The sequence below is a fragment of the Pan paniscus genome, chromosome 18 (genome assembly GCF_029289425.2).
Source record: "Pan paniscus chromosome 18, NHGRI_mPanPan1-v2.0_pri, whole genome shotgun sequence".
Taxonomy (NCBI): domain Eukaryota; kingdom Metazoa; phylum Chordata; class Mammalia; order Primates; family Hominidae; genus Pan; species Pan paniscus.
This window is the reverse complement of record NC_073267.2, coordinates 28,943,476-28,968,543: the sequence shown is the minus strand read 5'-3', so window position 1 is coordinate 28,968,543 and position 25,068 is coordinate 28,943,476. Positions and strand designations below refer to the sequence as shown.

Below are 25,068 nucleotides of genomic sequence, written 5' to 3'. Positions count from 1 at the left end.
AGGACTCAAGAAGTCCTGCAGTTGCCACTCCTGCACTCTTGAGCCCTTGAAGCACCATGTGAAAAAACCTGCCTAGCTTGCTGGCAGATGAGAAGTATGTATACCATTAAGAGGTGAGGTGTGGAGAACTGAGGCACCCTGACACTCAACTACCCCCCAGTTGACACAGCCATGAACTGCAGAAACATGAGTGAGCACCATGCGGAGCCTGGTCCAACAGCAGAACTGCCCAGATAAGCCCAAACTGCTAACCCACCAAATCCAGAACTAAATATATGGTTGTTGTTTTAAGCCACTAAAATCTGGGATGATTTGTTACACAGACAAAGTTAACTGACACACTCAGAGATGATTATTACAAGTGATTATTACAAGTGACACTGGGTTGGTAAGTCTAGTTGCTCACTATCATTTGCTCCAGGATTCAAGCTTGGGACCCCAAGAGAAAAGAGTATATTTAGGGACAATTATTCGCCACCCTGCTCCCTCAGGTCCTTTCAAATAGAGTTGCCTCCCATCAGCCCTCGCCAGGGACACATTTACCTCCTTTTTCTCTCGTGAGCAGGACCGGCTTCTCTCGGCCTTTCGCAGAGTCTGACCTGTTGCAGTTCAAAAGCAGAACCAAGATTAAGGCTGTTTTAGAACAGCTAGTTTATCATCACAAAAGCTTTTTATTTGCAAACTGAATAGACGGGACCAATCATAATCAAATGATTTTAAGAAAATGCAGCCTATTATTATAATGGGAAAATGGCACACTTTTGAAATAGACCAACGGCAAGGAAAATGGTAATTCACACTCTTACATTATTTGACTATAATGAACAAAGCTCCAGCCTTTAATCTGGAACATTATCTGTACTCTGAAAGGGCTGAGGGACTGTAGTTTTCCCCTTTGAATTACATTTTTATTAAATTGTTTGGAATTACATAAAATGCCTTCCACAAGAATGCCTTCCTCTGTGCACACACACATACCCTTTGATGAGAGCATACCAACGTGCTGCACCAAACCCCCAAATCCGCCACATAGGTGACAGTGCAGATGTGAATTAGTGGTAATCACCTGCATTTCATATAATAGGCAATTTCAGAGAGAATTACTGCTTTTCTGGGGGAGCTAGAAGACTAACATTTGAAGGTGTGCATAAATTCAACAGAGTGACATCATAATGTTTAAATATGCTGTTTCGAATGCAGTTTTCACAACTTTTATGGAAGTGTCCATTATAAAAGAATGCCTTGATGCAAAATTAATGGATTGCTTTGGTTTGAAAATATAACACAAGAGTCACTGCATTATTGTCAATGTATCTCCTAAACTGCCCAACTTTACTCCCCAGTGGCTATTTGTGAAAATGCCACAACCAGTGTCCCCTTAGGTAAGAGCACTCAGAAGACAGAAGCAAAAAATGCTTAGTGACAGCTTAGCAAGAGGAAAGCAACGGGGACTGAGTCTCAGAGAAAAGACACGTGTCTTTGGACATGGTCACTTCTAGCAAGTCTGCACGTGAGTGAGGGGTAGGGGAGGGGTCACAGCTGGTGATAAAGCTCAAGGGATGATGCTTTTGCCAAGAAAGTGTGAATAAAGGGAAGAGCCAAGGCCTAGGATGAACCGCTGGCCACGGCCAGACTCTAAGGCCAATGTGTAAAAGGATTTCGAAATGAGGCCACTGGAGAATTTACAAGAGGGCATGGATCATACAGTATCATGGTATGGGAGACATCTTTTGGTTTATCTGGTCAGCTCATAATGATACCCTAAACTGCCCTCCTCTCTCTTCCTCTCCCCTCTGTCCACCCAGTGGGGCCTCTGGGCAGCCATGATTATACATAATCCCACGCCCTGAACCTCAGTATGCTGTGCTATGGATGGACCCCTGACCCAACTGCAGCCAATCAGAATCCCAGTCCCAGGAATTTGGAATTGGTTCTGAGAGACAGAGAAGAGGGAGACACAGGGCAGGGCTATCTCCGTGTGTGAGCTGTCATGCTGAGTTACTACCAGCCACAAGCCTTGGGGTAGACTAACAGAGGCCAGGATTCCCGGATAGAATGAACTAATCTGAAACTGGCTACATGCCTGCCTTTGTCTTCATTGTGTGTGTGTGTGTGTGTGTGTGTGTGTGTGTGTGTTTTCTTTTTTGCCTTAAGACAAAGAACCTAGGATTTAAGGATGAAAAAGAGACCAGCATAATGTACCACTGTAATACAGGGTGTTCTTTAAAAAAAAAAAATTTTTTTATAGAGATGGGTGTTTTGCCATGTTGCCCAGGCTGGTCTCAATTTCCTGGGCTCATGTGATCCACCCCACTTGGCCTCCCAAAGTGCTGGGATTACAGGCATAAACCACCACACCCAGCCCAGTGTGGGGTGTTGATAGTTGGGGAGATGTATGTGGGGACAGGGGTATATGGGAGCTCTCTGTAATTTCTGCTCAATTTTGCTGAACGCTCTAAAAACCAGTTTATTAGTTAAACACACACACACATACACACACACACACACACACACACACACACACACACCCCCCCAGGATTTAGGGATCAAGAGATTTGATTGTTAGGCCAATTTTATCAGGACCTCCTGAGGCTTGTTGCTCTGGGATAGGAGCTAGAATGAGCAGCTCCCAGAAACCCTTGACCACACGGCTCTGGCTGTCAGTCTAAGGATTCCGAGTGAGCCCTAAGGCTGGCCAGGGAAAATGACATGCCAGGTAGTCAGGCCTCATCATGCAGAGCGAAGGGACTGTCCCTGAGCTGCTAGGCACAAAGCGGTTTGGGGTCTGGGCCACTGACAGACTGGGCTGTCCTGGCAGCAGGAGTAGTGCAGAGGCCAGTGAGATGCCAGCAGGGCCCTGCAGGGTCCCACAGGGCCCAGGGCAAGAGCAGGCAGCAGGAGGGAGCAGAGCTCCTCCAGGGTGAGCACGGCAGATCCCAACGCCTGACTGAGGCCCTTGCTTTGCTGGCCACACAGCCTCCTGGGGATCTGGTCCTGAGGGACAAGTGACAGCTATGGGACCTTGGATAAGTCATTAGGTCTCTATGGGCCATAGTTTTTTTTTTTTTCTTTAAGAGTTGGGCTGAATCATCTTTATGGTTGCTTTTCATCTCTAAAATTATGTTATACTAATAAAGAACAGTTTAAAAAATTAAGGTGGACAATAAAAACAAAACATTAATGTGTCCAGTCGTGGTGGCTCATGCCTGTAACTCTAACACTTAGGGAGGTCGAGGCGGGTGGATCACCTGAGGTCAGGACTTCAAGACCAGCCTGGTCAACATGGTGAAACCCCATGTCTACTAAAAATACAAAAATTAGCCGGGCATGGTGGCACATGCTTGTAATTCCAGCTACTCGAGAGGCAGAGGCACAAGATTCACCTGAACCTGGGAGGCAGAAGTTGCAGTGAGCCGAGATCGCACCACTGGACTCCAGCCTGGGTAAAGGAGTGAGACTCTGTCTCAAAACAAACAAACAAACAAACAAACAAAAAAATATTAACGTAACTGGGCAGCTTAACTTCAAAATGCATTTGAAAACTTTTTTTCCCCTTTCTCTTGGATTTCAAGATTGAACCTTAAAGGAAACTGCAGAAGCCTTTTCTCTTAGCCTTAAAATAGACTCCGTGTCCCTCCCTTTCTCACCGTATATACTGTCTTCACATTTCTCTAACTGTATACTAGTATTTGCCTATGTGCCTTCTTAGAAGTTCCAGCGGCTAATCCTGGAGCAAGCCTGGAGACCCAGCTGCAAAATTGCAGAGATGACTTCACAGTGGCGAGTTAACAACCTGGCCATTGTTGAGATGACGCCAGCCCAATGTCCAGGTAGACTGGGACCCAAGATGGCCACCCGAACAAGACACACAGATAGTACTCAGCCCAATTCTTGCATGCCTTCTTTATCAAGTTTTCCCTTTTTATTTATGTATGTATGTATTTATTTTGAGATGGAGCCTCACTCTGTTGTCCAGGCTGGAGTGCAGTGGTGCGATCTCCGCTTACTGCAACCTCTGCCTCCCAGGTTCAAGCAATTCTCCTGCCTCAGCCTCCCAAGTAGCTGGGATTACAGATGCCCACCACCATGCCTGGCTAATTTTTGTATTTTTTTTAGTAAATATGGGGTTTCACCATGTTGGCCAGGCTGGTCTCGAACTCCTGACCTCAGGTGAACCGCCTGTCTAGGCCTCCCAAAGTGCTGGGATTACAGGAGTGAGCCACTGCGCCTGGCTCACTCCTGTAAGGGAAAACTGGAGTTTTCTTCCTCCACAAAATGGAAGTGGTTACTTTGGATAGGAATCTGACCACTTCCCTTTATTAGTTTTGGTTAATAAATTCACTTTCTTATTACCAGACCTCACTCTTATTAACTGAACTCTGCAAGCAGCAAGCATGAGACCTGCGTCCAGTCGTTCAGTTACATTAATGCAAAGAACATAGAGCTTAACTACTAAAATGTGAAAGTAGGACAGATGTAGTGGCTCACGTCTGTAATCTCAGCACTTTGGGAGGCCAAGGCAAGAGGATCACTGGAGGCCAGGAGTTCAAGACCAGCCTAGGTAACATAGCAAGACCTTGTCTCTATAAAAACAAACAAAACAAAAAGAATAAAATAAAATAAAACATAAAAGCAAATCTTTCTACTGGAGTTAATTAGAAGCTTTTTAATTCATTAAATCGGAAAATAATTTGCTTATTTTCCAACAAAGATAATTCACTCAATTAAGAGCATTTATTATCTAAACTCCCTAGAAGACTGGTTGGCCCAGTCCTCACACCACTGAGCCTTTCTCTCTCCTCCAGATTAGCTCGATGCGAAGACAGCTCCTGCCTGTCAAGGATGGAAGTGCTGTAACCAGATTACACTGTGCCTGTCTACCGCACTTAGCTTCTCTGAGCATTTTCCTACCTATATCTCATTTATTCTCACAACAACTCAAAGAAGGAAGTGGAAAAAGGTGACGTTAATATCAATATATGCCACTTGCAAAATTAAGGGGGTGTTCCTCTGAATTTTGCAGGGTGACCTGCCTGCTTCAGCTATGAAGCAATAAATAAGGCCAATATACTTCACTTTATAGAACAGATGTCTGTCTGGGGAAAAGAAAAAAAAAGAAGTGACTGCATTGAATTTTGTAACTACAATACTATTCTCCCACTTATGATTTCAGCAAGGTTTTATCTGCACATAGGATTCGTTTTCAATGGTTAGCACATTCTGACACTTTGCTCTAGATGAAGATAATCTTCATCGCTACCATTTAGAGGGGAGTCGCATCTTCTTGGATGTTAGTTTCTGAAGTCATCAGGCAAAGGGAAAATCAGTGCCAAAATTACCCTTGATAAAGAGTCTTAAACAACCCGTAAAGTACAGTCTACAGGACATAGCTTTTTAAATCCACTGCTGTAGACTAATATGCATGCATATTTGATGCATATGGAAATGTATATAGTACATGATAAAAATATATATGCAGAATATAATTTCATGATATTCCTAATTAAACTATTCATATTGTAATCACTCCCTCTATTTATCCTCTTCAGGTGGGAGGGGAGTGGTGGGGGTGGAGGTAAGAGCCCAGCACTGACATTAGACCCTCACTCCCATCGAGTCTGGTAAAATGCTCAGTCTTGGCATGAAAGGTCAGGTTTTGGAGAATAAAAGGAACTCAGTAGAAATCTGCAGGTAAAGAAATCCAGTGTAAGGGCCTCCCCATCACAAGAGTTTTGGATTAAGAACTTATTTCCGGCCAGGTGCGGTGGCTCACATCTGTAATCCCAGCACTTTGGGAGGCCCGGGCGGGCAGATCACGAGGTCAAGAGATTGAGACCATCCTGGCCAACAGGGTGAAACTCTGTTTCTACTAAAAATACAAAAATTAGCTGGGCGTGATGGCATGTGCCTGTAGTCTTAGCTACTCGGGAGGCTGAGGCAGGAGAATCACTTGAACCCAGGAAGCGGAGGTTGCACAGAGCCGAGATTGCACCACTGTACTCCAGCCTGGCGACAGAGCGAGACTTGGTCTCAAAAAAAAAAACTTATTTCTTATTCCCGGGGCAAGGCCCGGTTGCTCACACCTGTAATCCCTCAAAAGCACAAATGCATTTTTCCTTTGAGCTAGCAATATCACTACTAGGAATCAGCCGTGAAGACATCTGTCCACAAATAGGAAACAAACATATGCGCAAGGTATTTGCTGTATCATGATTTGTAATAGCAAATATCAGAAATAATAAGTCACTGAACAAATATGATGAATCCGCACAATGTAATTGAACACTGTAAAGCTGAAAGAATGAGCAAGCTTCTCATATTCTACTCCTTATATATCCTTAAAAGATGGTCATATTTTAGGTGGAAAAAAAAATCAAGACCAGAAAGTATATGTTGCATGTAACCTTTTCTCTAAGAAAAAGGGAAAATCAAAATATATACTCATATTGGTTCTATTTGCATAAAGAACTACCCAGAGAGGCATGTGAAGGACTCTTAAGGTATGTTTTTTAATATTGTTTTTATTTTTATTTTCCTATTACTATTATCCTTTAGAGACTGAGTCTTGCTCTGTTGCCCATCCTGGAATGCACTGGTGTGAACATAGCTCACTACAGCCTGGAACTGCTGGGCACAAACGATCCTCCCACCTTAGCCTCCTGAGTAGCTGGGATTACAAGGGTGTGCCACCACTGGGTGCAGTGGCTCACGCCTGTAATCCCAGCACTTTGGGAGGCCGAGGCGGGTGGATTACCTGAGGTCAAGAGTTCGAGACTAGCCTGGCCAACCAACATGGTGAAACCCCGTCTCTACTAAAAATACAAAAATTACCCAGGCGTGGTGGCAGGTGCCTGTAATGCCAGCTACTCGGGAGGCTGAGGTGGGAGAATCACTTTAACCCGGGAGCCAGAGGTTGCAGTGAGTCAAGATCGTGCCACTGCACTCCAGCCTGGGTGACAGAGGGAGACTCCTTCTCAAACAACAACAAAAACACAAACAAACAGAAAAAAAACACAAGGGTGTGCTACCACATCCAGCTTATTTACCTTTTTGTAGAGGTGGAGTCTTGTTATGTTGTCCAGGCTGGTCTCAAACTCATGGGCTCAAGCAATCCTCTTGCCTCAGCCTCCCAAAGTGCTGAGATTATAGGCGTGAGCCACTGTGCCTGGTCTTATTTTTATTTTTGAATGATCTATTTGGATCTATTTCCTATTCAAAAAGCTAAAACAAACTTAAAATATGCAATGTCCAAAGGCTGATTTAAATGTGTAAAAAACATAACATAATGAGAAATGCTATAGACTCTCCCATCCAAGACCTAAGATGGGGCAGGTGGTCTGTCAGAGGGAGATGGAGGAGGCTCCGTGAACCTCAGGACCCCGAATCTTGCTGGAAAGAGAACACAATATTTTTGGAGGACAAACTGACTTCTTTTAAGAGATCAATCAGTAATGTGTGAGAGATAAGAATGAAACGATGACAAAATACGGTTTCTGGAAATTGAACCAACAGTTCCTTAGTGAAGCCAATAGGCTATTGGTGACCTGCTCATTTATTTGAGGGCAAAGTTTTTATGAAATGGCTAGAGAAGATGAGAAAGGAAAAAGAAAACGAAAAAAAAGATAAAGGAAGGTGCAGATGGGTTGTCTGACGATCTGATTTCAAAGGGAGTCAGTTTCTCCAGTGCTTTCTGAGCACCTGCCATTGTCAGCTTCTTCCCCGGGTGATAGCTCTTGGGATTTCCTACCATTTGCAATGACAAAGCCGCATGGGTCACAGAAGCAAAGCAAACTGCCCATGGTCACACAACAAGGAAGCAAGGAAGGGTTAGCAACCCATTAGTCCAACGGCTGACCCAGTATGCTCAGCGTGCTTGCCCCACCCTGCTGCCTGCACACCGTTCTTCCAGTCCAGGAAGGAGAGCACTCCCTGTCATTACTACCCCCACCCCCATACCCCCATTTCAACTTCCTTTTTTTTTAGACAGAGTCTCACTCTGTCGCCTGGGGCTGGAGTGCAGTGGCACAATCTTGGCTCACTGCAACCTCCACCTCCTGGGTTCAAGTGATTCTCCTGCCTCAGTCTCCCAAGTAGCTGGGATTACAGGAGCCCACCACCACGCCCGGTGTATTTTTGAATTAGTAGAGACTGGGTTTTGCCATGTTGGCCAGGCTGGTCTCGAACTCCTGACCTCAGGTGATCTGCCTGCCTTGGCCTCCCAAAGTGCTGGGATTACAGGAGTGAGCTACCACGCCTGGCTGGCTTCCTGAACCTTGATTCTGGCTTCTACCTATAGTGTTTGCAAAGATACGCATGTGTTGGAGTGAGGTAAACAGAGGAAGGTGGCAGGATGGGGACAAGGTGGCCTAAGAACAGCTGCCCAGGAGGGGCACAGTGGCTCATGCCTGTAATCCTATCACTTTGGGAGGTTAAGGTGGGAGCAGCTCTTGGGCAACAAAGCAAGACTCCATCTCTTAAAAAAAAAAAAAAAAAAAAAAAACAGCTGCTGGTTTCCATACAGAAAGGTGGGCCTGGTTTTGATGGATTAGATTTTCCAGAGAAGTGATAAATCCAGTCTTCTAATTTTTACATGATTAATAATTTTAAAAATTTTAAGGCTCTGTACAGGCTAAAAAAATCAGGCCTCTAGTTTCCAACTCAGTACATAACTAGGCAGACAAATCTCCCACTTTCCCACTCTTCCTTTGGTTTTTTTTTTTGTTTTTTTGTTGTTTTTTTTATGAGACATCTCACTCTGTTGTCCCGGCTAGAGTGCAGTGGTGTGATCATAGCTCACTGCAGTCTCAAACTCCTGGGCTCAAGCCATTCTCCCACCTCAGCCTCCAGAATAGCTGGCACTATAGGTATGTGCCACCACACTTGGCTAAAACTTACTTTTGTAGAGACAGGGGTCTCACTATATTGCCCACGCTGGGCTCAAACTCCTGGATTCAAAGCAATCTCCCACCTTTGCCTTCCAAAGTGTTGGTATTACAGGCGTGAAGCAGCATGCCTGACTTTCCCATTATTTCTTTTTTTTCCTTTTTTTTTTTTTTTTGAGACAGAGTCTCACTCTGTCGCCCAGGCTGGAGTGCAGTGGCGCAATCTCGCCTCACTGCAACCTCTGCCTCCGAGGTTCAAGTGATTCTCCCACCTCAGCCTCCCAAGTAGCTGGGATTACAGAGGTACGACATCATACCCAGCTAATTTTTGCATTTTTAACAGAGACGGGGTTTCACTATGTTGGCCAAGCTGGTCTCAAACTCGTGACATCAGGTGATCCACCCGCCTCGGCCTCCCAAAATGCTGGGATTACAGGTGTGAGCCACCGCGCCTGGACTCCTATTATTTCTTTATCTTGATGCCATGGACCCATTTTGAGGGGACTTCTTTAAGGACATCCCACTAAAACAACAGAAATCTATTAGACAAAGAGCAGGACTGTTTGAAAGCCAGGTAGGGCCGGGCGTGGTGGCTCACGCCTATAATCCCAGCACTTTGGGAGGCCGAGGCAGGCGGAACACCTGAGGTCAGAAGTTGAGACCAGCTTGGCTAACATGGTGAAACCCTGTCTCTACCAAAAATACAAAAAATTAGCCGGGTGTGGTGGCGCATGCCTTTAATCCCAGCTACTACGGAGGCTGAGGCAGGAGAATCGCTTGAACCCAGTAGACGGAGGTTGCAGTGAGCTGAGATTGCGCCATTACTCCAACTTGGGCAAGAAGAGTGAAACTCCGTCAAAAAAAAGCAAGCAAGCAAGCAAGCAAGCCAGGTAGACACCGGCTCTGCAACACCCCTTCCCTTCATTCCCCACGTGTGCCTCCAGGCTGATGTGGGCCTTTAAGTTACCTTCCTTTTTGGAAAGCCTGATATGATACCCCTGTCACTTTTCCTTTGCATTTTCTGTGTAACTTGACTTCTGGGGCCCAGTTTACTGCCAAATTACCTGGGATAAACAAGTCATGCTAAGATCTTCTTTTCCTTTCCAAACCCAAACAGGAGCTGGCATACAGAAATGCTTATTTATAACCTGCACACCGTTAACGCGCATTTGCTTGGTTTAGAAATGCTTAGCCATGTGTTCTTCTGGGAGCTTCATAATTAGATAAGAGCCTGGGGACAATGCTGTGTGGCGGCTGAGAGGGGAGGCTCTGGGTCAGCCCGTCTCTCTTAGCTACTCATTACCCATTTGGGAGTCCTATTAGTCCTGACTCCATTTAAGTCTATTGTCAGGGTTAAAGCACTACATGTAAAACTCTCAGAACAGCGCCCTACATACAGTAGGTACTTAGCAGTTATTAGTTCCCATAAACTGCTGACTATTCATGGATCTCAGCCAGTTCAACTGAACTTGGGCTTCCAAATAGATCTGGAACCTGCTCATTCCTATCATCCCGCTCTCCAAGCCAGGCCCCGTCAACTCCCCCTGGGCTTTTTCTTTTTTCTTTTTTTTTTTTTCCAGACAGGGTCTTGCTCTGTTGCCCAGGCTGGAGTGCAGTGGGCATGATCATGGCTCACTGCAGTCTCGACCTACTGGGCTCAAGTGATCCTCCTGCCTCAGCCTCCTAAGTAGCTAGGGCACAGGTATGTGCCATCATGGCCAGCTTTTTTTTTTAATTTACTAGAGATGAGGTCTCACTATGTTGCCTAGCTGGTCTCGAACTCCTGGGTTCAAGCAATTCTACCCGTCTCAGCTTCCCAACGTGCTGGGATTAGAGGCATGAGCCACTGCATGTGACCAACTTTTTCAACAGCCACCTAGTAGGTATCCCTGCCTCCACTCTTGCCCGGATTTTCCTATGGCAGCCATATAAAAACCAGACCCTACCACTTGCCTGCCTGAACTTCTAATGTTTCCCTGTGCATGCAGAAAAGAATCTAAGCCTCATTCTGACCAGGCTCTGCATGGCCTGGCCCACGGGATATTTTGGACCTCTCCTCCCACTTCCCTGCAGCCCTCTTCCCTGCAGTCTTTCTTCTTTGTATTTAGAGAAGGAACCTTGCTCTATTGCCCAGGCTGGACTGCAGTGGTGTGATCACAGCTCACTGCAGCCTCGACCTCCCAGGCTCAAGCGATACTCCCAAGTGGACTCCTGCACAGATGGGACCACAGGCATGCACCACTGCACCTAGTCCCACATCCCTCTTCTGCTCCGTAGACCCAAGACTCCTTCCTGCCTCAGGGCCTTAGCTCTCTCCTCTGGGCCAAGAGCACTCATGCCCTTGGTCTTATGAGGGATCCTTCTTAGCAATGAGATTTCAGCTTAAAACCACCCACCTCTCCAGAGGGACCCAGCCCTCTGTCCTCCGTCTTAACCTTCTGCATGGCACTTACTGACATTTTCTTATGAATATGTTTGTAGTCTGTCTCCCCAACTAAAAATAAGCCCCATGAAACCAGAGGCTGCTATCTGGCTTATCAGTGAATTCTCCACACCTGGAATAGTGCCTAGAATGGAGTGTGCATCAGTAGAAATTTCTGAAATGGATGAACGAGTAAATGACCGAATTTCTGAATAGACAATGCTGAAAGGGACAGAAGGCATGACCGTGTACTGCAGTGAAGATGTCATCTGCTCTTGCAATGTGCTTTCCTGATCCCTTCCCCCTGCTCTTTCTGGGATGGTGAAACGAAATATGACAAAGTCAGTTTAATACCCCATTGAACATAATTGGAAAATATTGATTTTTTTTCCATTTGAAATAGTAAAGATAAGTAAATGCTACACTTCTGTAATCTAATCAGCGGCTTATGTGACAACACGCTTCCCAGGCTGAAATATATTTCAGTCTCCCTCTGTATCCATCAGACAAGCTCCTAAACCCATTCCCACTCTGCACTCCAACCAAGTCTCATCCAGCCATTCCAGCTCCCCATAGTGTATGAGTGAAGACTTTGCACTTGTGAAAACGTGCATGGGTATGTATGTGTAACCTAATTAAAGTGTCTTCTGAGTATCTGCACCTCCCAAAAATGATCTGCCAATCTGCCTTGAGAAACGTTGGAAGTAGCTCAAGAGATCTCCCAGAATCCTAAGGAAAGAGATGTGTTCCTTCTCCACATAGCTAATTTGTACTGAGAGGCTACCAAGCACCAGGCCCTGTTCTAAGGGTTTTAGATGGATGAATTCATTGGATTCTCCTAGCAGCCTTATGGGAAGGTCCTATTATTATTATCACCATTATTATTTTTTTGAGATAGGGTCTCACTCTGTCGGCCAGGCTGGAGTCAAAGTGGTGTGGTCATGGCTCACCATAATAACTTCGACCTTCTGGGCTTCAGTGATCCGCCCACCTCAGCCTCCCAAGGAGCTGGGACTACAGGCATGTGCCACCAAGCCCAGCTAATTTATAACATTTTTTGGTAAAGCCGGGGTCTGCCATATTGCCCAGGATGGTCTCAAACTCCTGAGTTCAAGCAGTCCTCCTGCATCAGTCTCCCAAAGTACAGGGATTACAGGCATGAGCCACTGCCCCTGGCTGACAACAGATTTCTTTATGAAACTGAAGAATATTCTTGGGTATGCAATGTGTATTTAGGTGTTGGAAACTGACACAAGCAGCATAATGAAATAAACTCTGGCCAGGACAGTCATTTACATTACCTGGCCCCTGCAGGCCTCTAAATGTGTGAACCCTGCAAGGGAACTTCACGGTTCTAAGATACTTCAGAGTCCCCAAAATGAGACCCTAGGCGACATCTGTCAAGTTCCTTCCAACTCTAACTTTTGTGACATTAGAGAGTTCATGAAATGTTTCTAAATAGTTTGGGACTCGTTACAGGGAAAACACACACACACATACACACACACCACACACTGCATTGCAGGTTCACTTAGAGTTTAGAAAAATGTGGTGGGCCCTGCAGGTAACCAGATATCTGTAGCTCTCTGACTTCCTGCCAGGCGTTTACCCATAACTTTCCTCTCCCCAAAGGACATGTTAAATCAGAGGGTCCACTGCTAAGGGTGGTCAAGGTAGCAGTGGGCTCTGAAGTGAAGTGGGAGCTGGGAGAGAAAGTGACTTCACTAGGAAACGAAATTGGGCCAGGACAGGAATGCTAATGGGAGAGCAGAGGAAGCAGCTGCGGGGAACAGGAAAGGAAGCTAGGAGCGGGAATAGTATGAGGACTGGGTTGTCTGGGGAAACCATATGTGTCCACTAGAGAAAAAGGACCAGGCCAGGCAAAGTGGCCCACGCCTGTAATCCCAACACTTTGGGAGGCCGACGCAGGTGGATTATCTAAGATCAGGAGTTCAAGACCGGCCTGACCAATATGGTGAAACCCCGTCCCTACTGAAAAAATATATATATATACAAAAATTAGCCAGGCATGGTGGTGGGCGCCTGTAGTCCCAGCTACTTGGGAGGCTAAGACAGGAGAATTGTTTGAACCCAGGAGGCGGAGGTTGCAGTGAGCCAAGATCACACCACTGCACTCCAGCCTGGGTGACACAGCAAGACTCTGTCTTGAAAAAAAAGAAAAAAAAAAGACAAAAAGGATCCAGCCACAGTCCCTGGAAGCTTGGCCTGGAAGCTTGGCTACAAGGCCCTTTCGTCTACTTTATGGAGAATGTCCAGCAATTCACTAGGGAACAAATCCGTTAATCTCTTTCCTGGTTACAGTGTCAACCCAGCAAACACTCATGGGATCTGCCTGTGCCAGTCCTTGTGCCAGGTGCTGGGCATACAAAGGAAAGAAGTGAGTCTCTACCCTCAAAGAGGGAGAAAAGCATAGAGCCCATCCCTGTGATACAACACAATGCCTGACTAGCTATGGGGTCCTGCCATGGGGGAGTAGCTAATTCTGCAGGTGGTGCTGGTCACTGCAATTTACAGTGTGGAAGTGACTTGAAAGAAGGGCACAGCTGGCAGGGAACACAGCACGGGCAAGGCAGCAAGGTGGGAAAGAAGACGGTGTACTCCAGAGATGGCCAACCTCCCCAAGTGTCTCAGGCTGGCATTGAAATCTCAGATGCCTGCAAAGGAGGCCAATATGCTCAATGGAAGAAGTGAGCACCAGATGACAGGTAACACCAGCCAGAAGGGGTCATCAGCACATGTCCCAGGTCAAGGGGGTGGCCACTGTTCAGTGCTAGAGGACCAGAGCTACATGACAAGAAAGTGCTGAAGGCCCAAAGCACCCGTTTATCAAGAGACTGAGAAGTCCAGGTTCTTATGTGAAATTACCTTTTTTTTTTTTTTTTTTTTTTTCTGAGACAGAGTCTCACTCTATAGCCCAGGCTGGACTGCAGTGGTGCGATCTCAGCTCACTGCAACCTCTGCCTCCCAGGTTCAAGCGATTCTCCTGCCTCAGCCTCCTGAATAGCTGGGATTACAGGCACCCGCCACCACGCCCGGCTAATTTTTGTATTTTTAGTGGAGACGGGGTTTCACCATGTTGGCCAGGCTAGTCTCGAACTCCTGACCTCGTGATCTGCCCGCCTCAGTCTCCCAAAGTGTTGGGATTGCAGGCGTGAGCCACCACACCTGGATTTTTTATTTATTTATTTATTTTTATGCAGAGTCTTGCTCTGTCGCCCAGGCTGGCGTGCAGTGGCGCGATCTAGGCTCACTGCAACCTTTGCCTCCTGGATTCAAATGATTCTCCCACCTCAGTCTCCCAGGAAGCTGGGATTACAGGCAGGTGCCACCATGCCTGGCTAATTTCTGTATTTTTAGTAGAGACGGGGTTTCACCATGTTGGCCAGGCTGTTCTCAAACTTCTGACCTCAAGTGATCCGCCTGCCTCGGCCTCCCAAAGTGCTGAGATTATAGGTATGAGCCACCATGACCTTACTATTTTTTTTTTTTTGAGACAGGGTCTTGCTCTGTTGCCCAGGCTAGAGTGCAGTGGCATGATCACAGCTCACTGTAGTCTCAACCTCCTGGGCTAAGGTGATCCCACCTCAGCCTCCCGAGTAGCTGAAACCACAGGCATGTGTCAACATGCCCAAATAATTTTTAACAATTTTTTGTAGAGGTGGGGTCTCACCGTGTTGCCCAGGCTGATCTCAAACTCCTGGGCTCAACTGATCCTCCTGCCTCAGCCTCCCAAAGTGCTAGGATTACAGGCATGAGCCACCATGCCTGGCCTGAAATCACTATTTTTGAATATGGAAAAACATATTGATAGATGCTGTACAGTGCAGTGTAAAACCTCTGGGTGTGAGAGCAGGTAGGCAAGTGTCTAAAAAGATGAGACTGGAGGGGAGCTAATTCCCCAGAGAAATTCTATACTTCAAGGTGATATGATCCATAGGGCAATTGTTAAAGCTGCAAAGCCCCATGGGACATCAGTAGTCACACTTTCTTACTTTTACATAAAGTGCTCTGCAAACAGTTTCAAGTTCTTCCTTGCAACCAACCACATTGCTCTGCATTAGCCTACTCCCATTTGGAAAGAGAGAAGCAGTCATGGGACCAGATGCTGAGGGAGCTGGGAATGTAGTCAAAACGGGTACCTTTCAAAATGTATATTATTCCATCAGCCCAGTGGCCAGGTCTTCCCCACAGACTCACTCTCCAGGTGTGAGAACCTGGCCACACACTGGCAGTAACAACGCTGAAATGGGCCTTCCATAACATACTACCAAGTGTAGACCTTATTCGACTGAGTCCTGGCTCTGCTACCTACTAGCTGTGTGGTATAAAACAGACACAATCACAGTATCCCATTGAGCTGTCTCAGGAATCAAATCAGATCTGCCACGGCAACAGTCAGCAAACGTTTCCTGTACAGGGCCAGATAGTAAATATTTTTGGCCCGTGGGCCACATAGTCTCTTTTACAACTACTCAACTCTGCAAGAAAACAGCCATGGACTATATGTATGTAAAAGGGTGCTGCTGCATTCCAATAAAACTTTATTTACAATAGCAGGCAGTGGGCCACACTGCTTTGGGAAAGGGGAAGACCTCTTCAAATATTATCTTCTAAGGACTCCCATGTTGAAATGTAGTCATCTGTTTATGTCTGCTTTCTCACCATACTATGAAGTTTCTAAAAGCAGATAATATATTCCCTTTTTTTCAGATTAAAACAAAAAGAAACTGGGCATGGTGACTCATGCCTGTAATCCCAGCATTTTGGGAGGCCAAGGCAGGCAGATCACTTGAGGTCAGGAGTTCGAAACCAGCCTGGCCAACATATGAAACCCCATCTCTACTAAAAATACAAAAATTAGCCAGGTGTGGTGGCACACACCTGTAATCCCAGCTACTTAGGAGGCTGAGGCAGGAGAATCACTGGAACCCAGGAGGCAGAGGCTGTAGTGAGCTGAGATCGTACCACTGCACTCCAGCCTGGGTGAGAGAACAAGACTCTATCTAAAAACAAAAAAACAAACAAAAAGAATAAGTATAGTCCAGTATGGCATACAAGGAAGTCCACAGGAGTTTTCAAAACTGTACAAGTTAATACTAAAGTAGAATTCTAAGTACAAATGCTGACAGGCCTAGGAGTGACAGACACAATGAGAGAAGCCAGTCATTAGACAGGCCCACCTCCCTCTTAAAGGGCAAAGTCTCCACTTAACTCGGGTGGTGGGACAATTGTTGCCATGCAGAATTCTGATTTGGTGTTAACAGACTTTATTGATATTTTCAAGAAAACACCACAATCAGGTATTTATGAGAAATCTGCTCATTTTTCAATGTTGACAACTAATTCAAAAATTTAAAAAACAAAACATTATGAGCCAAATAAACATGCATGTGGGCTGTTTCAGCCCACTTGTGCAAGCTCTGATATAAAGAACTCATTTCCAGCCAGGCATAGTGGCTCATGCCTGTAATCTTAGCAACTTGGGAGGCCAAGGTGGGAGGATCACTTGAGCTCAGGAGATGGAGACCAGCCTGGACAACATAGCAAGACCCCCATCTCCACAAAAAATAAAAAATTAGCTGGGCATGGTGGCACACACCTGTAGTTCCAGCTACTTGGACAGCTGACATGGGACGATCGCTTGAGCCAGGAGATGGACGCACCAGTGAGTTATCTCACCATTGCACTCCAGCCTGGGCAACAGAGCAAGACTCTGTCTCAAAAAAAAAAAAAAAAAAAAATCCACACCTGTAATCGTAGCACTTTAGGAGGCCAAGGGGTAGGGTTGGATCACCTAAGGTCAGGAGTTCGAGACCAGCCTGGGCAACATGGTGAAACCCCGTCTGTACTAAAAATGCAAAAATTAGTTGGGCGTGGTGGCATGTGCCTGTAATCCCAGCTACCCAGGAGGCTGAGGCAGCAGAATCACTGGAACTCGGGAGGCGGAGGATGCAGTAAGCCAAGATCGCGCCACTGTACTCCAGCCTGGGCTACAAAGTGAGACTCCACCTCAAAAAAAAAAAAAAAAATCAACTTCACAGAAAAATGTCAAGAATAGTACAATGAATTCCCATATCGCCTTCACCTGGATTCAATCTTACTCATTTTGGCATCTCTGAATTCCAATGCACAGAAGGCACTGAAATGTTGAATCATGGAATGAATCTCATAAGGAAAAATAAGCAAAACATTATGTGCCGACTTCCTATAAGTTAAAGTGACAGGAGGAACGAACTCTGAAAAAATTTGAGAGAAAAGAAACTAATCAGATAGAAGGATCGGAACAAGAAGAAAAGAAAACAGAACAGACACAAAGAGTATATGGGATGTATGTTTATTTCACCTGCTGAATGCTTGCTTTGTTTTATTGCATTTGATTGTTATTTTATTATTTTTTTTGCTGGGTTTAAGTAGTAAGAGAAACAGACAAATCACCAAGAAGCCAGGTAAATACCACACAAGGACAGGAGAGACCAGCTAAACCGATGGTGTACTCTCAGCAAAACCTTCCTAATTCAACCATCACCTGTTTGCAGTCTGGGATTATTTGGACAAGCGAGGCTAAATATCATCTTGGCATTATTAATTATTTCAGAAAGTTTGCTAAGCAAATGAACAGTATAAACAAGGGAAATGTTGAATATTTGCTCTAGGGGAGCAGTGAAAAGCAAATGAACAACTTCCAAATCCTTTCTAATTATATCAATGTGCTGAACTTTTGTCTAATTATTATGTTCCTTGAAAATGAAATAGAATTTTTTTTCCTAAACCATTTCATATTTTTAAAGTACTGGGGAAAATTCAACTTTAACAGAAAGGCGAACATTTTCATAGGCAGAAAACACACACTGCCAATGTACCTTCATGGAATAAAAAATGTCAAACATTGGATTTTCTCTTAAGCAAAGAGTGTGCTAATTACAAAAGTTATCATCTGCTAGAGAGCTTCATCAGCACGCTTCCCTCTTCTGTCAACTGTGTGGAAGAAGTCTGCCTATTTGCAGATAATGATAACAACAGCTACTATATAGGAACTTTTTTTTTTTTTTGAGACAGAGTCTCACTCAGTGGCCCAGGCTAGAGTGCGGTGGCGCAATCTCAGCTCACTGCAACCTCCGCCTCCCAGGTTCAAGCAATTCTCTGCCTCAGCCTCCCGAGTATCTGGGATTACAGGCACCCGCCACCACACCTGGCTAATTTTTGTATTTTTAGTAGAGACAGGATTTCACCATCTTGGCCAGGCTGGTCTTGAACTCCTGACCTCGTGATCCACCCATCTCAGCCTCCCAAAGTCAGGCATGAGCCACCGCGCCTGGCTGTAGGAACTTTTTTTCTTTTGAGACAGAGTTTCGCTCTTGTTGCCCAGGCTGGAGTGCAATGGCGCAATCTCGGCTCACCACAACCTCTGCCTCCCAGATTCAAGCGATTCTCCTGCCTCAGCCCCCCAAGTGGCTGGGATTACAGGCATGCACCATCACACCCAGCTAATTTTGCATTTTTTTAGTAGAGACAGGGTTTCTCCATGTTGGTCAGGCTGGTCTCGAACTTCTGATCTCAGGTGATCTGCCTGCCTCGGCCTTCCAAAGTACTGGGATTACAGGCGTGAGCCACCGCGCCCAGCCAGGAACATTTTTTTATATGCCAGACTTGATGCATTGTTTCATTGAAGCCACAAAACAAGGTAGGCTTCATTATCATGTCCATTTTACTGACAGGAAAACCAAGGCTCAGAGAGGTCAAAGTGTACAGCAGAGATTCAAATCCAGGGCTATCTGGCCCCCAAACCTAAGGACATTACACTGCATCACAGAAACAGATAGGACCTGCCCAAAGTCAAAATCAAAAGGCCAGGGAAAGGGTTGTGAAAAGCTATGGTGATTAAGACATGCCGAATAAACTAAATTACAGTCCAGTTTAGAGGGCATCTGCTAGACATTTAAGCTTTTGTGAACGTAGGAAGTAAACATCTTTCTAATAAGGCCAGGCTTGGCTTATCTAGTTAGTTAGAATCACAATAAGGTATGCTTCACTTTATCCAATAAATAGGTATGTGCCTATAAAATTATGTATAAATCAGGGCCAGGTGCGGTGGCTCATGGCTATAATCCCAGCACTTTGGGAGGCTGAGGCAGGTGGATAACCTGAGGTCAGGAGTTCGAGACCAGCCTGACCAACATGGTGAAACCCCATCTCTACTAACAAAAAACAAAAAAGTTAGCCAGGCGTGGTGGCGTGCGCCTGTAATCCCAGCTACTCAGGAGGCTGAGGCAAGAGAATCGCTTGAACCTGGGAGGCAGAGGTTGCAGTGAGCCAAGATCACGCCACTGCACTACAGCCTGGGTGACAGGGCGAGACTCTGTCTCAAAAAAAAAAAAAAAAAAAAAGTGTAAATCAAAGTTTAAAAAATCAGAACAGAAAATGGGATTCTTTGGAGGTCAAATATGACCCTAGGGTAAATACTTCTGAGAATAAATTTTTCCTTTTGGGGGCCAATCTGAAAATGAACATACCCCTCTACTAGGCTACAATAACGTCCTAAGACTGCAAGTGCAGAGATGCTCATTAGAAGGCACAAAGCAGCCTTCCTGAAAAGGGACTGTAGCAATGTTTCTCAAAGTGTACTCTGCAGATCCTGGGAGAAGGAGGGGTCCACAAAGACAAAAGTATTTTAATCATAATTTGAAGAGTATTTCACTGTGTTGAATTTTTTTTCTTTTGAGACAGTCTCACTCTGTTGCCCAGGCTGCAATACAGTGGCATGATCTTGGCTCACTGCAACCTCTGCCTCCTGGGTTCAAGCGATTCTCTTGCCTCAGCCTCCCCCAAGTAGCTGGGACCACAGTTATGTGTCACCATGCCCAGCTAATTTTTGTATTTTTAGTAGAGACAGGGTTTCACCATGTTGGCCAGGCTAGTCTCAAACTCCCGACCTCAGGTGATCGCCCACCTTGGCCTCTCAAAGTGCTGGGATTACAGGCGTGAGCCACCCCATCTGGCTGTGTTGACATTTGTACTTATGACACAAAGCAATGGTGGGTAAAACTGCTTGCAGTCTGAATCAAGGCAATGTTACCACAATGTACTAGAAACCTTCCCTCCTTCCTTCCTCCCTCCCTTCTTCCATCCCTCCCTTCTTTCCTCCTTCCTTTCTCTCTCCCCTCCCTCCCTTCTTTCCCTCCTTCCTTTCTCTCTCCTCTCTCCCCCCACCCCACCCCCTGCTCTCTCTCTCTCTAGACGAGGTCTTTTTGCCCAGGCTGGAGTGCAGTGGCACAGTCATGGCTCACTGTAGCCTCAACCTCCTAAGCTCAACTGAGTCTGAGTGGCTGGGACTACAGGCACGAGCCACTATACCTGTCTAATTTTTTACTTTTTACAGAGATGGGGTCTCACTAAGTTGCCCAGGCTGGTCTTGACCTCCTGGGCTCAAGTGATCCCCACACCTCAGTCTCCTTAGCAGCTAGAACCACAGGTGCATGCTACCATGCCTGACTATTATTTATTTATTTATTTAATTAATTTATTTATTTAGTAGAGATGGAGTCTCACTATGTTGACGAAGCTGGTCTTGAATTTCTGGGCTGAAGAGATCCTCTTGTCTTGGCCTCCCAAAGCGGTGGGACTATAGGCGTGAGCCACTGAACCCAACCATCAGGACATTCTTAAATAAAAATAATTGTTTGTTTGTTTTAAATGTGAGTACATGGCAGTAAATAAAATAATAGACAAATTTTGGTTATTCAGTCTTGGGAATTTGGCAGAAATTTTCTCAAATACGAAATAAGTGAGTCTGTCACTTCAAGGAAACAGCTGACAATATTTGCTGCCAATGTTAAAATTCAAGCTGTCAAGTGAAAACAAGTTGAAAACTTGTTTCCATTACCTTGAGTTTGATAGTTTCCTAATACTTAAACTCCTTTTTAAAATGAAATAGGTGGTGATATTAACAAATGTGATTTTTAAAATACCGTATAATGGCATCTGAAAGGTCAACGTTTAGATTTGCATAACTCACTGAACCAACATTTTCTAAACGACCAATGGCTGATGTTATAAAATCATATATGGGTAAAGCAGCCAATGAAAGGGCAAGATAGACCAATGGATTTTAATGTAACACAGTATAAAAGTTCACCTATAAGGCTTCAGATGACACACTGTGACTAACCTTTAAGAAACTGCCACTTGTGGCCTGGCATGGTTCTTCATGCCTGTAATCCCAGCACTTTGGGAGGCCAAGGCGGGCAGATCACCTGAGGTTGGCAGTTTGAGACCAGCCTGACCAACATAGAGAAACCCCATCTCTACTAAAAGCACAAAATTAGCTGAGCGTGGTGGCACATGCCTGTAATCCCAGATACTTGGGAGGCTGAGGCAGGAGAATCGCTTGAACCCGGGAGGCGGAGGTTGCGGTGAGCCGAGATCAGGCCATTGCACTCCAGCCTGGGCAACGACGGCAAAACTCCCGTCTCAAAAAACAAAACAAAACAAAAAAAAAACTGCCACTTGCAGGCCAGGTATGGTGGCTCACGTCTGTAATCCCAGCACTTTGGGAAATGGAGGCAGGCTGATCACCTGAGGTCAGGAGTTTGCAACCAGCTGGCCAACATGGGGAAACCCCATGTCTACTAAAAATTAAAAAAATTAGCTGGGCATGGTGGTTCACACCTGTGATCCCAGCTACTCGGGAGGTTGAGGCAGGAGAATCGCTTGAACCCAGCAGGCAGAGGTTGCAGTGAGCTGAGATCGTGCCACTGCACTCCAGCCTGGGCGACAGTGAGACTTTTTCTCAAAAAAAAAAAAGAAAAAAGAAACTGGCATTTGCTAAATTTTGTATAGTATGAAAGGAGAGTGTCTACAGTTATCTGAAAAGGCAATTAAAATGTTTCTCTCTGCTCCAATTATATATTTGTATGAGGCCAAATTTTCTTCATACACACCAGCCAAAACAGCATAACAAAAAACAGTTTGAATCCTGAAGCAGAAATGAGAGTAGTTTTTTCTATTTCTATTGAATAAACTTGAAAAAACATAAAATAATGCTACTCTTCCTATTAATTTTTTTGAGGCAAATGTAATTGTTTTCCATTAAAAATATTATTTATGTTCAGAAGTAATGGGTTTATTGTTGTTGGAGTTTTTTTGAGACAGGGTCTAGCTATGTTGCCCAGGCTGGTCTTGAACTCCTGAGCTCAAGCAATCCACCCACTTCAGCCTCCCAAACTGCTGGGATCACAGGTGTGAGGCACTGCACATGGCCAATTATTATTATGATTATTATGAGCCACTGCACCTGGCCAATTATTATTATTATTGTTATTATTGTTGGGTTTTTTTGAGACAGAGTCTCGCCCTGTTGCCCAGGCTGGAGTGCAGTGGCAAGATCTCGGCTTCAAATGATTCTCCTGCCTCAGCCTTCCAAGTAGCTGGGATTACAGACACGTGTCACCACATCCGCCTAATTTTTAGTAGAGACAGGGTTTCACCATGTTGGCCAGGCTGGTCTCGAACTCCTGACCTCAAGTGATCCGCCTGCCTTGGCCTTCCAGAGTGCTAGGATTACAGGCACGAGTCCATGCCCGGCCCAATTTTTATTATTTTTAAAGGAACTAATTAATGGACATCTTAAGATTTTCCCAGTTTAAACCTTCGATATGGTAAATATCATAAATATAAATAAACAAAGCTCTTTGAGGTAAGAGCATACAGGGGTCCCAAGGCTTAAAAGGTTTGAGGACTGATGTTCTATAGCAACATTACATTGACCTTTCCAGAAGGCAAAATGGTAAAGCTCATTTTATAGTACCTCTAAAGTACAAAGGGCAAAGATATATTTTAAGCATATGACAGAATGTTCAATTAAAAACATTTTCTCCACACTACATTCAGTGAATATAAAAAGAATGTGGATTCCCCAGGAACAAATTCCCGAGAAGTGAGGGACAGTGCTGTAATTAGAAAAATGATCTGGACTCTAGCCCAGACCCTACCAGTCTCTCTAGACTTTAGTCTTCCCATCTGCAAAGTGAGATATCAGAATAGCCTATTTTCCATTTGTTTCCAATTGTCAATACCATGACTCTAACCAGGGATCCCTAAATGGGGGCCCACAAGCTGTCTCTGGCCTTCAGAGTGACTGGCCATCCCTGTTTTTGAGAAGTACCCCAAGAGAACAATCAGCTGGTGCTTGGTGAGCAGCTTTCCTTTCAGGTGAGGAATTGATTTTCAGTTACAGCCTCAATCCGGCTCACTAGACTCTCCTCTGCAGACATCTGCATTTACAACCTCTGGAATAAAGGGACCCTCAAAACCGGTCCAAATCTCAAGCCCCATAATTCAGCTCCAGAGACAGGGTGTCTGGGTTTCTCACTCACTCTGCTACATGCTGGTTGTTTGACTTTGGGCAAGTTCCTTAACACCTCTGAGCCTCAGTTTCATCATCTGTAAAATGGAACAACGCTGAACTCAAAAGGCTGGTATGAAGCTTAGCGAGGTGTTGCCCAAGAGTACTTACAGAGTTCTTGGTACTGGAAAGCACTTTGTTAAAGGGAGCTATTATTATTAACGCCAAGGCACAGAAAGGGAGTATTTCCTAAACTCCCTTCACCCCCCACACCAACTCTCTTTCCCAGCACCTGACGATTGCACTCCCACGATCAAGCTTGTTTTCATATCAACTCCCAAATCCGACAGTTCCACATCCCAACATTCACAAGACCCTCCTCAGACCTCTACTTCTCCTTCCCCACCCTACATCCCTTCACTGAGCTCCCGGCCAGTACCGGTTTCCTTCACGACCACAGCCGGGCAGAATGGTCACAGCACTGACCACTCCCCCAGGCTCTCCTCCGCGTTCCGGACCACTAAGCCTCCCTATCCCTCATTTCGGAGACCCCCTTGGGTCAGGAAGTGGTGGTCCAGGGGTTTATGGCCTAGGATTCTGCCCAAAGCGCGGTCGGGAGGGATGGGAGAATAACAGCCCGACCTCCCGGAGGGGCCCACGGACACTCACCGTCCATCCCTAGAGGCGGCGGTTCCGGGAGCTCGAACCGGAAGCGGCCTCCACACTGTTTGCAGTTCCCCTGGTTACTGCGGGGCCCCGGACCAATGACGGTGGAGCTCCACTTACTGAGCCCGCCCCCTGGGAGTGACGTCATGCCGGCGCGCTGGAACTCCTCCTCGGAACCCTGGGTCTGACCCACCTCCCCGGGCCCCGGATCGTTGTGCGCAGGCGCGCTGGACCAAGGCCCTTGGCGGTGCGTTGCGCATGCGCCCCGGGCGCCGCCGACTGAAGTAGCAATGGACGCGCTGGAGTCGTTGTTGGACGAAGTCGCTCTGGAGGGGCTCGATGGCCTGTGTCTGCCAGCGCTGTGGAGCCGGCTGGAGACGCGAGTGCCGCCCTTCCCGCTGCCTTTGGAACCCTGCACGCAGGAGTTTCTCTGGCGGGCCCTCGCCACGCACCCGGGCATCAGCTTCTATGAGGAGCCTCGGGAGCGACCCGACCTACAGCTCCAGGACCGGTCAGCGGGCGGCCTGGCCAGGCGGGCGGGCGGGCGGGCGGGCGCAGGGCCCGGGGGCTGATGGAGCTGGGGGCAGGGCGGGGGAATGGAGTGGGGCCGTGCAAGTACCGTGCAAGTACCGGAGGCCTGTTGATTGAGTTGGGGCACGGCGGTAAGGCTAATCTGGGGTCCCTCAGGCCTGGCAGGGCCCTGGAGTCTGATGGAGTTGGCGGGGGGAGGGGGAGAA

At 46.1% G+C, this 25,068-nt stretch overlaps 2 protein-coding genes across 12 annotated transcripts in view; one reads left to right on the top strand and one right to left on the bottom strand.

Moving 5' to 3' along the window:
- The window catches only part of KATNIP (katanin interacting protein), a 230,791-nt gene extending 206,406 nt beyond the window's left edge, over nucleotides 1–24,385 (bottom strand). For 8 of the 10 annotated variants that reach the window (XM_008959900.4, XM_034951136.3, XM_008959901.4 and 5 more), the window contains exons 1-2: nucleotides 24,335–24,373; nucleotides 544–599 (exon numbers count right to left, since the gene is read on the bottom strand). In XM_008959900.4, the coding sequence (XP_008958148.4) occupies nucleotides 544–599; nucleotides 24,335–24,341 (63 nt within the window). In that variant the 5' untranslated portion in view covers nucleotides 24,342–24,373. Of the gene's footprint in view, nucleotides 1–543; nucleotides 600–20,871; nucleotides 20,977–24,334 lie in introns of those variants that run through there. The other 2 variants (XM_008959904.4, XM_034951134.3) reach the window with 2 other exon arrangements.
- A 163-nt stretch (nucleotides 24,386–24,548) lies between these two features.
- Nucleotides 24,549–25,068, top strand: part of GTF3C1 (general transcription factor IIIC subunit 1) — an 88,848-nt gene continuing 88,328 nt past the window's right edge. The window contains exon 1 of one of the 2 annotated variants that reach the window (XM_008959898.4): nucleotides 24,549–24,842. In XM_008959898.4, coding sequence (XP_008958146.2) covers nucleotides 24,622–24,842 — 221 coding nt within the window. In that variant the 5' untranslated portion in view covers nucleotides 24,549–24,621. The remainder of the gene's footprint in view (nucleotides 24,843–25,068) is intronic. The other variant, XM_008959899.5, reaches the window with a different exon arrangement.